Genomic DNA, 14,556 nt, shown 5'->3' with positions numbered 1-14,556 from the left:
TCACCCAAATTTGAATAACACATTTAAAATTATATATTACTCATCAGCATTTTCCAGTCTGTGCTCACATTATAGAATATATTAGTGTGATTAATATACGGCTTTTTGCGTTCAGCATTGAGTGGTAAATATGTCATTTTCTAGATCTACTATATAATGCGAGTATCTGTACTTCAAAGATGACAAGTATTGCACAATTTATTACGCCATTTGGTGACAATTAATTTCCTTAGATAAATGTTTGGGTTTCTTATGATTAGTCTTTGTCATAGTTCACAAACTAAACACAGGTAGAAGAACCTGTTTCTAGAAGCATAATATTTTTAAAAGCCAAAGCAGCTTTTACTGTGTGTCCCAAAGAATAACTGGGGCACTTTGGCCCGGTTTCAAGGAGTGACAGCTTTTCCTGTGGTATCTGAAATCCAATCAAGAGAGAGTATAGAAGTAGACAAACGTATAGAAAGCTGTATATTCTAAATGCTTTATGTTTATTTGTAGTGCTCTCAAGTGCACAGATTATCAAACATAAACACTGTGTTTAGCTAAATTATTTTCTGTAACTAAATTCGTGGTGTGTGTGAAATGAGACATGTTATAATAATCAGATTATGTGTATTTAAATGTTTTTTGCATCTCTTACATGTTAAAATGATGCTGAGTTTTTGCTGAATGTTTGAATTACAGTTATTATTCTAGATGCTTTCATATAGCATCTGTTGTATTCAGGTATGTTAAACTATATTTTATTTATTTGTAAACTAGAGAACATTCTTTGTAAATTAGCATGCTAACCACAAAGCCTAATTGTACTGTACAAATGATGCATGTTGGAAATTCAAAACCTCGAGTCATTAGAATTGCCAAGGACAGACTGAAAAACAGTTTCTCTTTTTGATTAGAATCCATAGTATCTATTCATTTGCACAAACCATCCATGCAAGGGATTTAATCTTAATTTAATCTTAATTTAATTCTAATTTAAATGTTTTCAGCACAGATTGTAAAAGCTCAGGAATTTATTTTTGACAATTGGACTGAGTTTAAACCATACCCAACACTTCCTGACACCGTAGGTATCTGCCAAATAGGGGAGAAAAAGCAGCACATCTTCCTAAGGATTTTGAAATATTGTATATATAATATTTTGAAATACATAATACTTTATTAGCATCTAATATTTTATGGTTATAACAGACTTGCAGGTTGACTGTTTCTCTGACAGCCCCATCATTTCTTTGGAATAATATATTTTAAAATATTCTAAGAGAATATTCTGTGCTCACAATATTTTTTTTTTGTCCAATGCAGGGTTCAGGAATATTGCCATTCAACTATAAAACATTCCTAAAGCACACGTTTGAATGATAAAACAACTTTTCTCCACAGAAGCAGAATTATTTTACATTTTTCCTTTTTTGCAGTTGTAATCCAAATGGGACTTCTGAAAATCCAGCAAGGGTATTGGAATTAGATTAGAGTGGCCTACACAGAAATATCTTCAGTTGTGATTTTGAATGTATAGTTGCACCAGTCAGGTTTGCCAAAGACAAAATCACGCTAGATACCCTGACTTTTTGCTTACGATGAAATTTAGATTGGATATTTACGATCTAAAAGTTTTGAAGTCTCTTCCAGCATCATATATAGAAGAGACCAAGCCTCGTGGTCATTTGCACTCCTGCTTGCTGGTTTCAGAGTCATGCCTACAACATTATTTTTGCATGCTTCAGTAGTTTTCTGAAAAGATTCAACAGGTCCATTTCCATCCTTGGAGATACTCAGTAGTGGGCTGGAAGGACCCCAAGCAACCTAATGTAACTTCAGAGTTGTCCCTGCACTCAGGGGACTCTGAATTGCCTGCACAGTTCCCTTCAGACTCCTCCACAGATTTCATGGCAACGTCATCACTCAGACTGGCAATATTTCTGCTGGTTTGTACTGGAGCTTAACAGATTCATGACCAAATGCGCTAGGCACAATAGTAATGCTGCTACTACCATATTAATCCAATTAATCTAGTTAATCTATTTCTTACTGAGCTTTTTTAGGACCCACCGATGAAGAGCAGGCTTTGCCTACTGCCCCATGGACTTCTCTTAGCATTCATTCTAAGGAGTACTTCACCCTTTTTTGATATTCATGTTATAGATTGCCTATAGGCATTCTTTTTCAGGTTTTACTTACCAAATCAGGCAGTGATGTGAAAAGTACACAGATGAAAGAAATAAGTAGATAGGCATGTTCTCTGTGGGCAGTATAGGGAAAGGAATTAGACTTGGAAACTACAGGTTAATATATGTGGGAGGGATTCATCCACAGAGGAGAAGCCTAGGAAACTACAGTACAGAGAGTTATGTGTAAACATAACAAATGGGAAGCAAGGTAGAATGTCACAAAGCAGACTGGCAAGCAAAACAGGTTAACAGAAGGAAGGTCAAGTCAGCAAGCAGTCAGGTGCATCCCTCCTCTTTATCTTTTTAATTGCAACCAAAACATAAAAATTTAAACATAACGTAAAAAATACTTTGGGGGTTACATGAGTGCCAAAAAGCTATTAGTAACTGGAAAAAAAAGTTATAAGATCACTGAAGGTAACTGAGGGGGAGAAGGGAAGATGAGGAAGCTGAGAGTTGTGAGGTAGATGAAAATATGGACAGCTTAGCACAGTTACACCTGCTGGATAGGGATGTCAGTAACTGCAACGTTGTTAACACCAAGCAAAGAGAGAAACTGAATTAGAATGGTACTAAAAAACATGGGCTGGAACGTGAGACCCTTAGCCTGAGGATCTCTATTGGCAGAAGTGGTTTAGGGACATAAAGAAAATAAGCCAGTTATGGCATTACAAAGTAAAGAAAATTGAATATATCCTAGTGCATGGACTGGTTCTTCATGGTTTAAAATGCTGCTGTTCCTTTAAAGACAGTTAGTTCTATATTTTTTTGTGAACTTAGATTTCAGTAACAGCTCTACAACTCTAGGGCTATTCCCTGTGGAGGGGGGGTTGACATCCTCTAAGGCACAGGACAGAACTGAACCTATTTAGTTACTATTTTAACGAGGACTAAAACCCAGCTTTTCAAAAAAGAGCTGTTTTGAGGGCAAGGGGATTTCCTTCACCCCCTTCCATCTTTAACATAGGTCTATTCCACCTTCTGTTTTAAAACGAAACAGCAGGAGCACATCATTCCAAGGGACAATTAGAGGGCTGTGACAGATAAGTGGAGGGACCTACTTCGTCAGATTCTTGAAGATTGAGTGTGTCGTACTGCATGCCCTGGGATGTCACTTATAGGAGATTGGGATGGAAGTGCTGGTTGTACTGTACTGTTTGTCTCTTTGGCTGGGAGTCTGTGAGGTTAGAGGTTCTAACGGAGAAAAAAATGTTTTTTCCCAGAGCAGGGTTTGGTCATTTGAAATGTGCACCAGGTCTGAGAGTCTCAGGAGTGCTCCCATTTCTGCCAGGACAGATAAGCTTCTGTAGCTCAGTGAAACCTCTGTATGCGTTAATCTCTACTCGTTGTCTTATCTCATCTTTCAGTTTGTTGACCCTAGACTTCAACACAAATTTGTGCTGTAAATTAGCTGTTATCACTCAGAAACTAGTCTGTTGAGTTATCATCTTTCCTCCCTCAAAACATCATTGTCCAATTTGAGCAAAAACTTGAATGGACTGTCAGAAATTATGGTTATTTATGAGCAACCTAATCTGAAATCTCAAGACATGGATTTGGATAGAACAAGGCAGGAAAGGCAAGGAGCTAAACTAGATAGCTCAGTGTGCCTTTTACATTGATTCTGGAGGACATTGATCCACAGATCACTAAGAACTTAAGCTCTACCACTTCTAAATGCTCCATTACATTAACTAATTTACAGGAAAGTCAATAATATTGCTTAAAATTTTGTCATTATTGAACCATATGTGCAGTGATGTGTCCATCTTTACTGTTATTAAGAAAATTACAAGAGAATCCAAATTTTTGTTCTTGACAGTTTTCCAATCCCAGAAATAGCAATTTTCTTTATTCATTTTAAGGTTAACTGGGTAATGTAGCAGTGAAATGAAACACACTCTGGTTAAGGCTTGTACTTTCCATCCGAGCCAATCTTCCTAAGACACGAGTGGTACAGCTTTTTAAATTTGCTCCATGCTGGGTTCTGGGTGGAGGAGAGAAATCATTTTAGTGCTTGTTTCTGGACGTGCTTTGTTATTGCATACATTTCCACCGTCCATCTTCTGATTCAGCTGGAAAACGGTTACCTTGGAGTGGCAGGTGAGCTCTCCATCAGTGGACGAAGGAGGCTGGCAATGGAAAAGCTGACGAAAGCATTTGTAAAACTGAAACAACAAACAAACGATTCTAGACATAGTTGCTAGGCAGGTTACAATTCAGAGCATCTCTGTAACAGCTTGGAGGCAAGGAATCATAGTTTATTAAGTTCATACTTTTTGCTTTAATAGGGATTAAGTATTGGTTCACACTGAAATTGTGTTTCTCACTGCTTAAGACAAAAGTTCACTTTCCTTTGAAACTGATAGGCTTAACTTTTCTAAAACTACAGACTAAGTAGAGTGTAAAGCTGCAGATCAATCTAAAACATTTTCAGAACCTTTCATTTATGATAGAAGAAGATTTAATCACAGAAGTAATTAGTTTTCAGTTACTTCACACATCAGGCAGGGAAAAAATCATTTTGATAATCTAATGATACACAGCAGGGAGAACATAAGGTTCTTTTCATTAGCAAGTCATTGAAATCTCCATGTTCCCAAACTGCAAACTAAACATCAGAAAATGGCTTTGCTTAATTAACAAACCAAAATAATTTTTTATGTTAATTCATTTTACTTGTCAGATCTACCCAAGCCACCTTTGATACTTTATAATTCCAAAGTTGTTGTACAGAAAAAACAATTACATTAGTTCTCATTTGTAAGTGCAAAGCGAGTGGAATTACACAGCTTTCTCTTTGGAGAATTGACAGTTCATATGCAACAGATAGGGATACCACTTGTGCAACAAGTGCTTCAATACATTTTCTATGAATTTTTATGTTTTAAGTGAAAACTTAAAAAGAAATGGTGTCCAAGGCTTACTTTTCTTTTCACATGGCTGTGTTAAACAAGAGGCTCTCAGCAGCTGTGACTGATGTGAAAGTATAGCAGTTTAGACAGTGCTGGTGATCAATACCTGATATTAGTCCCTTTCAAAATATGCAGCCGCAACAGTACAGTTGTGCTGTAGGAAAATCAAGTTTCCGTAAGCTCACCTACCATTCTTCTGGATCTGTCCTGGTCTAGTTTAATCAGCATCTCAGGACTGCTCCTAAGCTCAAAGCAAACCTTTGCCTGGCTTTAAGCAGGAAATTATTTTCTGTATGGCCTTTCTTTGCTCCTGTTGGCAGTGTGATGATAGTCAACCATTGACACGTGGCAGGAAACAGTGGGCTGGCATTTTGTGGATTCCTCTTGCTGAGCAGGGGGCGGTCAGTGGCTTTTCCTCATAACAGCACTTCTGTAAGAAGGAATTCACCTTCCTTGACCTCTGAGACTTTTCACAAAACTGTCAGAAGCTGTGGGCTTTTGCACCACCTCTACATGGCTGATGTATGTTTATATGCCCTTCTGCACCTATGTAGGCTGCCTCATGTCTTCCTGCCCAGAGAGATGCAAGTGGATGGAAAAAGTGTAATTGGTTTAATTCCAGACTAAGAAAGACCAACCCTATAACAAGGTAGAGATGTTCCAAGGAGTATGTTGATACCCTAACATTGCCAATGGTCTGAGTGAACCATCCAAAAGTTGTCAAGGGAGGAAACATGGGCGATACTGGCCTGTATCACTATTCTTGTTTCCCCTTGCCATGTCACATAAGAAAGGAAAAGAAAGGAAAGGAAAGGAAAATTCCTCCAGATTCTTTATAGCTTTGAAGATTAATATGTATGTAAATATTTGCAAGACATAGATATCCAGAAGAGGATGCATTGGGCATATTTTGATGGGTTTTTATATCTCCTGCACATAGCAGGTCAGAATTTAGGAGTGGAAGTGGTAGAAGAACCAAGAAAAGTTCCTTTAATACTAGACAACAGCTCTGTGTGTGTTTTGTGTTCTGTATTCCTCAAATGAATGTTAAGACCTGCCATGAAGTAGCTTCAAGAATTGATAATACACAACAAGAAAAGTGATCAGTTAACTGAAAAAAATAGTGTGCAGCTGCAGTAGGTCCCTGATCCTTGTTGGGGGTGTTTGGTGAACAGGGCAGGGTAAGTAGAGAGAGGTGGGAGAGACCAGTCTTCCCATTCAAGGAGGGTGATGTTAGTATGCAAGCTCTCAGTAGGCTTTTACTCTTTCCTTATGATTGTTGTCCTACCCCATCTGCTACACAGGATCTCAATCTTTATGTATCAGGGACAAGTGAAACCTGCTGTAATGGAAGGAACTATTAATTCTCTTAATGATTTTACAGAAGTAATACTTCGGGTGTGCAGCAGGAAAGGAAAGCAGGAAATTAAAACGGATTGTATGGCTGCAGGGAAGTTTCTGTGAGAGAGGTCAAATCTGGGGTTCACTTTTGTTTTCACTTTCTGTCCCAGGTATCCTCATCATGATGTCCATGTGTAATGAAGTGCACGTGTATGAATACATCCCTTCAGTCCGACAGACCGACCTATGTCACTACCATGAACTCTACTACGATGCAGCTTGTACCTTAGGGGCCTACCACCCATTGCTCTACGAGAAGCTGTTGGTGCAGAGGATGAACAAAGGTTTGCGGGATGATCTGTATCGGAAGGGGAAAGTAATTTTGCCAGGGTTCAAAGCTGTCAAATGCCCTGAACGAAATAATTTCCCACGCTTGTAGAAGAGAGTCCTTCAGAAACAATGTGCAATAAGGTACTACTGCCGTACTATAAACAAGAAGAGAATACTTGAAAATGTTTCTTAGACCAATCTAGTCTTGAGTCTATAAATTGTAATTAAGTAGCAGGCATGAGAAATACTTCTTTTCTGAGCCTGAGTATTTATTACTGCTTTGCAAATAGTTAAAGGAAAAAATAAAGGCTTAGCTCATGAAAGGTTCAAAGGACATACTTAGGCAGAAATTCAATGTATTGTTGTGGGTGTTACTGTCAGAATTTGTCTGTGGTTTCTTATGCCACATATGCTAGAATGTAACATTTTTTCATGAACTTATTTAACTCTCAAACCTGGCATTGTGAAACAGCCTCTGTTGTTCATCTACAGAGTGGCCAGTTGAACAATGCAGCACTTCTCATGGCTCCGCAATGTCCAAGAATGAAGTAATTGCTACTCTGATCTGTGCAGTCATTGACTAGAGTAGATTTTAATTCCCCTTTCATACGCAGGCTCAGTTACAGGCCTCCAGCTGCATAGGGGGCCTTATGGTGGCTATGAAGTCAATGCAGATGGAGATGGCTGTACACACCGCTACAGCAATTAAACTACTGGATGGTCTTTTAATACCAGACCCCCATGCTCACACTGACTCCATAGGGCAGAGTGAAAAGAAAAATGTCTCATTTCTTTAGAGAGCAACAAACATATTTGTAACCCATTCAGGAAAAAACTCTTCCTGGGAGGCCTATCAAGGGGGTGTAAGTGAGATGGAAATTATGCCTTCCCCTGGTCTGCACAGATAAAGATCCAGAGAAAGCCAAGGGTGGCTGTGCAGCACTCACGCATCACACTGAAAGAAACATAGAGGGGGTTCATCTTTCTGCAGTAAAGATAGCGTTCAGGATTACAGACACCATTTCTTAGAAATTTCACTGGGATCCAAATCAAGCTCACATGTTCACAAGTTACTGCTGTTAAGAAAGTATAGGGAGTTTTCTGACAAAAGAAGAGGCTATAAGCATTTTTTGTTTCATGTTTGGAAAACTATACCCTAGAGAAGCTGTAATGCCTGCAAAAAAAACCCTGACTACAGATTTTGTATGGAGATAACTTGATATTTTCCTTCGTAACACACAAAGAGAATATTCTCTAAGGTGCTTCTAAATATCTGTCTGGTTACTAATATATTTAAAGCATTATTTTTCATGGCAAGACTTGAGTTTCAGATTTTCCTAGTAGCAGGAGGTTAATTTTTGTGGGGTTTTTTTCACACAACTGTTCCCTTTCTCTTAGGGTAAGTTCAGCAGGAAAGTATGTACAGAAAAGCATAGCTGTATCCTGTTCTTATCTATTCAGTAAAAAAAGGCAGAAAGCTCAAAGAAGCACTGAGAAGAATAGCTATTGTGGTAGAAAGTATTTTCTAGTGTTTTGTCTTGGGCAACAGAAAGGCAGTTTCTGAGTGCAGACAATATTAATGACTTATTTCCTCTTCAATACAAACACAAGTATAATTGCAGAATCCTTTTTCTCTCACTCTGCTCTTTGGGTCTGATGATTTTCCTTCCTCAAAAGTGAAGAATGTGTCTTACGTAGGACTTAGCCCTCTTTTCTCTTGTAGTCTCTTAATCTGGGCTTTATGATCCTCTTAGGATATCTTTTGTTGACAGAAAGTTATGTCCAGATGATCTAAAAATTGTACTTCTGTATTACGTGGATACTTATGTCCATAAATCATTTTGGTACATGTCAAAATGAGTAAGTTTTACTCATATTAGCCTTAGACTGTGGATATATTACATACTGATTTCTTTTTTTAATATTATATATGGCAGCAACTTTATTCTGAAAGTTAATAACACTGTTATTTAATCTTATGGAGAACAGATAACTTGCATAGAACTAATGTAGTTTTCTGTATGTTTGGTACCCTGTTTGCAAAACATATGAAGTTTGAACAGTACAATCAAAGATGTCTCTCTTTCCTGTATGCTGGGTTAGCCTACCACATGTTTGTATAGGAAGGTAGTTGATTAGCTTTCTATGACTAGTGAATATGCTACTTTTCCATAAGCTGGAAATTCTCAAGTTCTGAAAAGAAAAAAAAGCATATCACTTTGACTGATCTGCAGTGACTAACCTTTAAAATACTAACTACATTATTCAACTACCACAGCAGGATTATGTTGTATTATTCCTTCAGTAATTTGTCAGAATAATCAACATAGCTGTTGTACGGAACAAGGCAAGTGATAAAGTTTCTTGTAAAAAGCGCTAAGCATACCTACTTAATGCATCATTTAAATAACAATGCAGAACCAGGTCTGAGTGGTTATAAAATGAACTTTATAATTTACTGGACTGTGTGCCCTCAAGACCTCCCAACAGAAACTTCTTTCTTTGCTGTATCCTGATTTAAGTAGCAATGAGTGCTCCTTCCACACGTGCAAATGTGGGTGCTGTAGCACCATCACCTACGAAGACACCACAGAGCTGTGCTGCAAACGCTTGCTTTCTCACGGAGGAAGTCTGACTTGTAATGCCCATCCTCTTGAAAAAATAATGATGCCTTGGCATGGTTTCCCAACACTGTTTCCCCTGTGATGTTCCACTGGTCTGCCTGCTCACACACCTTGTGGCTGCTTCAAGAGATTTTACTCCCCTACCTGGCCTTATCCTCCTTCAGTCTTTGGCACAAGTGGAAATGTGCCTGCTCTGAGGGCTCAACTCTGCTTGCTGCAAGGAGCAGAAATAATGGGGCAACTTAGACGATCTGCAGAGGTGCTCCCCTCACCACTGTTTACACTTCGTGGCATTGACATTGGTGGCTTTTATAAGAGCCTACCAAATATTTTCATATTTATGGGCATTTCCCCACTCCTCACAGGGGCAGAGAGATCTTTACAAAGAATCGCAGTCAGTAAATTTTAAACAATGAGTATGTCGTGACACTGAACTATGTATCTTTTAATAATACTGTATGTGTGCTGGTTTTAGATACATATATTAAATGCAGACAATGTGAAAGGAAATGTATTTTCTCACCCAGATTGTGGGATCTTGGGGGAAAAAGGTACAGGCATGGCTTTGTAGCTCTCCCGTCTGGCTGTCACACCCTAACAGAGTGGAACAGCACCGTAGGGGAGAGGTTTGCCCAAACCTGGCATTTGAGGTGCGTCATCAGCCAAGCAAATGCCTCTGCTAGTGGAGCCCTGAGCTTCTTCACACTTGTTGCAATGATGCAGTTTAAATTCATGGGGTTTTACTGACAAATAAGAGTAAGCTGCCTTCAAAAGCTTTTAAGCCTCATTTCTGTGCCCTGGTGCTGTGGACAACAGTTGCACTTAGCTGAAACAAACCAGAAACACAGCAGCAGCTTAAGGAACTGTGCTGAGTTTATGCTGAATTTCATTATGCTTTTTTCCACTGTGAATTCTGTAGCTTTTCTTGTGGTGCTCTATAATTTTATGCATTCAGCCTTTGGGTGGTTAAATCCAAGGCTGTCTATTCAAGAAAGAGAAAAAAAAAAAGATTTTGCCTCATTTTAAGCCAAAATCTTTTTTGCTTGGAAAAAAATATTAGTTGTTCCATTCTTTTATAGTTCTAAAGCTTGTCTGAGCAAAAACTCACAGCTCAGTCAATTATGCCTTCAATTAAACTACGTTTTCTTTTTATACCTTGCTCTGTGGTTTCATGCTGTTGGAACTCTGGTAAATCAGTGAAATTACAATGATATAAGGAATGCTTACCTTTGGAGAAAGAGGAGGGTGTTTTTACACGCTCACCTACCCTCTCTCTATACAAATTTAGCAAAATTATTGCATGCCTTTGGTCAGTTCATCATCTTTATTGATTGAAAATATCCAAATTCTGAACTTGTTACTTTAGATCTCTTGCCAAAGTCAGCAAAACCAAGACAGGTGTTTTTTTCTTAAATGAAGACAATTGTCTACACTCAATGGTTGCATGGCCTGAACACAGTCATTTTAGAGATGGATTGAATTAAACAGGAGTTCAAAACACAGGTAGACCATTGCAATCCATTGTTGGGTTTTTCTTTTTAATATCCTTTTTCTTCAGGTGCCACTTGGACAGTGACACAGATGTACCATGAAAAGAGCATTAAATGCATTGACTGTAAAAATAAATGGCTACTATTTTCCCCTTCATGCTTTCTGAAGTTGATACATATTGAATAAATGAAATTGGGTTTTGAAGTAGGTAATTCAGAAGAATGTCATTAGAAAGCATCTGAATCTTTCGCAGGAGCCATCCTCTTGCACACATGGAGGACACACAATTTAACTGTTTTAAATTTACAATAGCCCATGCCTGGGCATACCTGCATCACTGAATGAATTTTGACACTGCAAATTTCTTCTCTCTGGCTTAGTGATCAGATTCAGAGTTTTGTTTTTTAAATAACAGTTGTGTGTAAAGGCCTTACATTTGTCCATATCAACTCATCACTCCTACAATATGTAGTCATTGGAAGTATTCAAATATAGACTGTGTACTTTTTTAATAGCTTTGAGAATTATTTTGTATGATGATTTTTTTAAATGAATGTGTACTCTAATAACAAAACTTAAGATTTTACAGGAGTCACATTTTTAAGCAGTGTTTGTATACATTTTAACACTTTTTATATTTTCTATTATGATTTTGTATATTTTTATGTATGCACAGTGTACAGATTTTTTTCTTGTAAATAAAACATTTGTTTTCATTTGTTTTGGAGTGCTGGTCTTTCCATATTGTTTTGAGTGAATGACACTGAACTGCAGATGGCACGAATCAGGGCAGGTGCCTGTTGGTTCTGCCCACAATTGCAATGAAATATCTAATGGAAATGGACAGATAGGCTGACAAATAGCTTTCCTAGTGAACTACATTAAAAAAGGCAAACATTGTAAGGCCAGTTTTATTCTAAAATTAACATGTCTACCCAAGAAAGTGCTCTAGGATTCCCCTGCAAGAATATAACATACTGCTCTAGCTTTGTCAGGAAATTTCTTGTGGTAGTCAAGCCCTCTAAGGAGGTCACACTCTGGTAACTTGATGCTGTAATTGAAATGGTAGTAAACTTCAGCTAAATGGCTGTGCGACTCATTCAAGGAATCCAGCATCATGACTTAAAGAATAAGAACAGACTTTTTGATCAATTATCAATTAAAATGAAAAACAACTTGCCAAAAGGAAAACATAACTTGCCATTCGGTCTGTGATGAAATACCATATAATTTAACTGCTACAAGTCTGCTTACATCCATTAAGTGAGGCATTCTGCTGCTCTTGGTAGTCTTTGAGCTAGGCAATGGCTGTTGTAAGGCCAATGGAGGAGACAATCACTGTTTTCATCCCAGGGAGTCACCGTGAGTCCATCCTGACAATAAAGCTATTTCCACATAAGTGGAATGGTAGAACTTTGATTGCCATCACGTAGACTCCTGGAAACCAGTAATTATGCAGCTCATCCTGTGTTTTGTACCACCTCCTGACAGGTAATGTTGAGAGGATAATTACTATATGTCATGATATGCAAGTAACACCTCTTGGAAAACTCAGTACAATGAGCTACACTAGGGGATAAAATGAATGCTAAGATGCATGAACGAAGCAGGTAGTTGATGCTTTTGAAATCCATCAACTTTGCTTCTACGCTGCTTTTTTTTCATTTAAAAAAACAAAACCAAAACATGATCATTGTATTTCATGTGACAAAGTGCTCAGTAAACTTTATTGTCTACAGCATGAGAGAGGATATTCTTGTCTCACTACATACAAACCTATATCTGAATTGGAGATTGAAACCCATGAACTGTATTGTGTTAGGTACAGAACATCTTGCTGTACCCCGTATTCTTTAGCAGTGACAGCAGCAGGAGATGTGATTTATCTTTCAAATAGTATCTCGGGGAACCTTGGAGGCAAGTCATTTTCAGGTTTCATTCCCAAATTGCATTTCCCCTTTCCAACCAAGATACCTTTGAAGGAGACACCTTTTATCTTTGTATTCATAACAGCCAGCTGTTTTACTTGAGCAGCTTTGAGGGACATAGTTCTCTGACAGGTGGAACTTCATACAGGCATTTTGATATGTTTATCTGCATTATTGGCTCTCCTGTTGTGAGCTGGCTGAAAAACTTATTCCAGGATGATTGCTGTAAGTTGCTATCTTGACTACAGCACGAACCTGTTGAAGAACAACTAAACAAGCGAGGGAAAAGCCAGTCTTTTGTTAAAATCACACCTGTGAACTTCTACAAGAAACTGCACCTGCAGCAATGATTAAGTAGTATCTTACTGTGGGAATAGTTCATCAATCAGTACGAACAGTCCATTAATGCTTGTGGGTTGGTTGGACTTCTAGCTCTCCCAGCATCTTGATCTTTCCAGGATGCCAAGTGGATAATTTGATTGTTCCATCAGATTAGCATGGATTTACCTGCTACACCCCAAAACCTACCAATGTCCACTCCATACACGTATCTTTCTTTATTTTTAATAGTTAGATTCTACTTTCTTAAAGTAGTACGTTACTCCAGACAGGGCACCTCAAAGAAATTACTGCACTTTTGTGGAAGTTAAGTACAGCCTTACCCCAGAGCTTCATGCCTTGATGCCCAAGGCAACTTAGAAGTTCATGGCCTATTATTTCTTTTTCCTAAAAATACGTTAATATTGAAGTAAATGCTTATTAAGATTGATGGAAATGCTAACTGAATCTATTAAAATGACAGGGAACCAACTGTCATGCAGTAATGTAGTGGGCCCTGGAGGCAGAGTAGCCACCAGAGAACTGACAGCACAAGCAGGCTGTGAGAAATCACAGGGGGACCCATTGCTGGTAGGATTGCTGGATTCTTTAAAAACAATAAAAGTAAAGAAAGAGGCTCAGGGGAAGAAAGGGGAAGAGACAAGGAATGATCAAAACAGAATGAGAGAGAAACAGCTAGAGAGGTGAGTCATACTGGATGCAAAGGCAGAACTGTTTTTTTCCAAATAGTCATTTAATTGGGTTTGGCTGTCCAGTTTTTTTTTTTCTTCACATTTGTAGAGGAAACCAGCTCCTCAGTGTGTGCTCATCTTGCTGCGTGGTGGGATGTGATCTTAAAATGAAGCAGTAAGGTAGAGTTAAGAACAGCGACTGACTTCTACTGAGGCTCAGCTTCTCTGTAAACACAGGAATCCCACAGATTAAATGGAGAAAAGACTAATGTCAGCAGAGTTGTGGGGTTACATTGCTACACTTTGAATAACCTTCTCTGTGTGCTTATAGTAATCTGTACGATAACTGAGAGAAGAAAACCTATTTCCTCCTGTGACCTGTTTCTGCACATAGACAAATACAAATCAAATACCCTCTTGGTTATGAGATGCTGTCAGGTAAGGGATAATTACTGCAGCAACAACTCCTTATATGCTTGTGAGAGGACTCCAGAAACCCTGAGGAGTTCAGGAGGGCAGGCAATAGACATCACAGCTGCTTTAATTTAATGGAAGCAGCCAGAGGGGAAAATTGCTACCAGGGCTGACTCCAGTTTGTGTCAGCTGCTGTTAATTGCTTCACTCCTCGACAGACATCTGGCTGCAACTGACCTTCCTGATTAAAATATTCTGCTGGCCCACCTTCTAAACAGTGGGGATTTTCTTCTCTTAGTCCTTTAGTTCTGATGCATGTGGTGTGCCAC

General features: G+C 38.5%; 2 protein-coding genes across 2 annotated transcripts in view; one reads left to right on the top strand and one right to left on the bottom strand.

Moving 5' to 3' along the window:
* Nucleotides 1–8,259, top strand: part of ST6GAL2 (ST6 beta-galactoside alpha-2,6-sialyltransferase 2) — a 47,822-nt gene extending 39,563 nt beyond the window's left edge. The window contains exon 6 of the mRNA XM_069877266.1: nt 6,601–8,259. Within this exon, the coding sequence (XP_069733367.1) occupies nt 6,601–6,869 (269 nt within the window). The 3' untranslated portion in view covers nt 6,870–8,259. The remainder of the gene's footprint in view (nt 1–6,600) is intronic.
* The window catches only part of LOC138731372 (opsin-3-like), an 81,980-nt gene continuing 70,215 nt past the window's right edge, over nt 2,792–14,556 (bottom strand). The window contains exon 4 of the mRNA XM_069877282.1: nt 2,792–4,342. Within this exon, the coding sequence (XP_069733383.1) occupies nt 4,139–4,342 (204 nt within the window). The 3' untranslated portion in view covers nt 2,792–4,138. The remainder of the gene's footprint in view (nt 4,343–14,556) is intronic.

This window comes from Phaenicophaeus curvirostris, chromosome 1 (genome assembly GCF_032191515.1).
Source record: "Phaenicophaeus curvirostris isolate KB17595 chromosome 1, BPBGC_Pcur_1.0, whole genome shotgun sequence".
NCBI lineage: Eukaryota > Metazoa > Chordata > Aves > Cuculiformes > Cuculidae > Phaenicophaeus > Phaenicophaeus curvirostris.
Note: the sequence above shows the minus strand (reverse complement) of the source record. Positions and strands in the feature narration are given on the sequence as shown.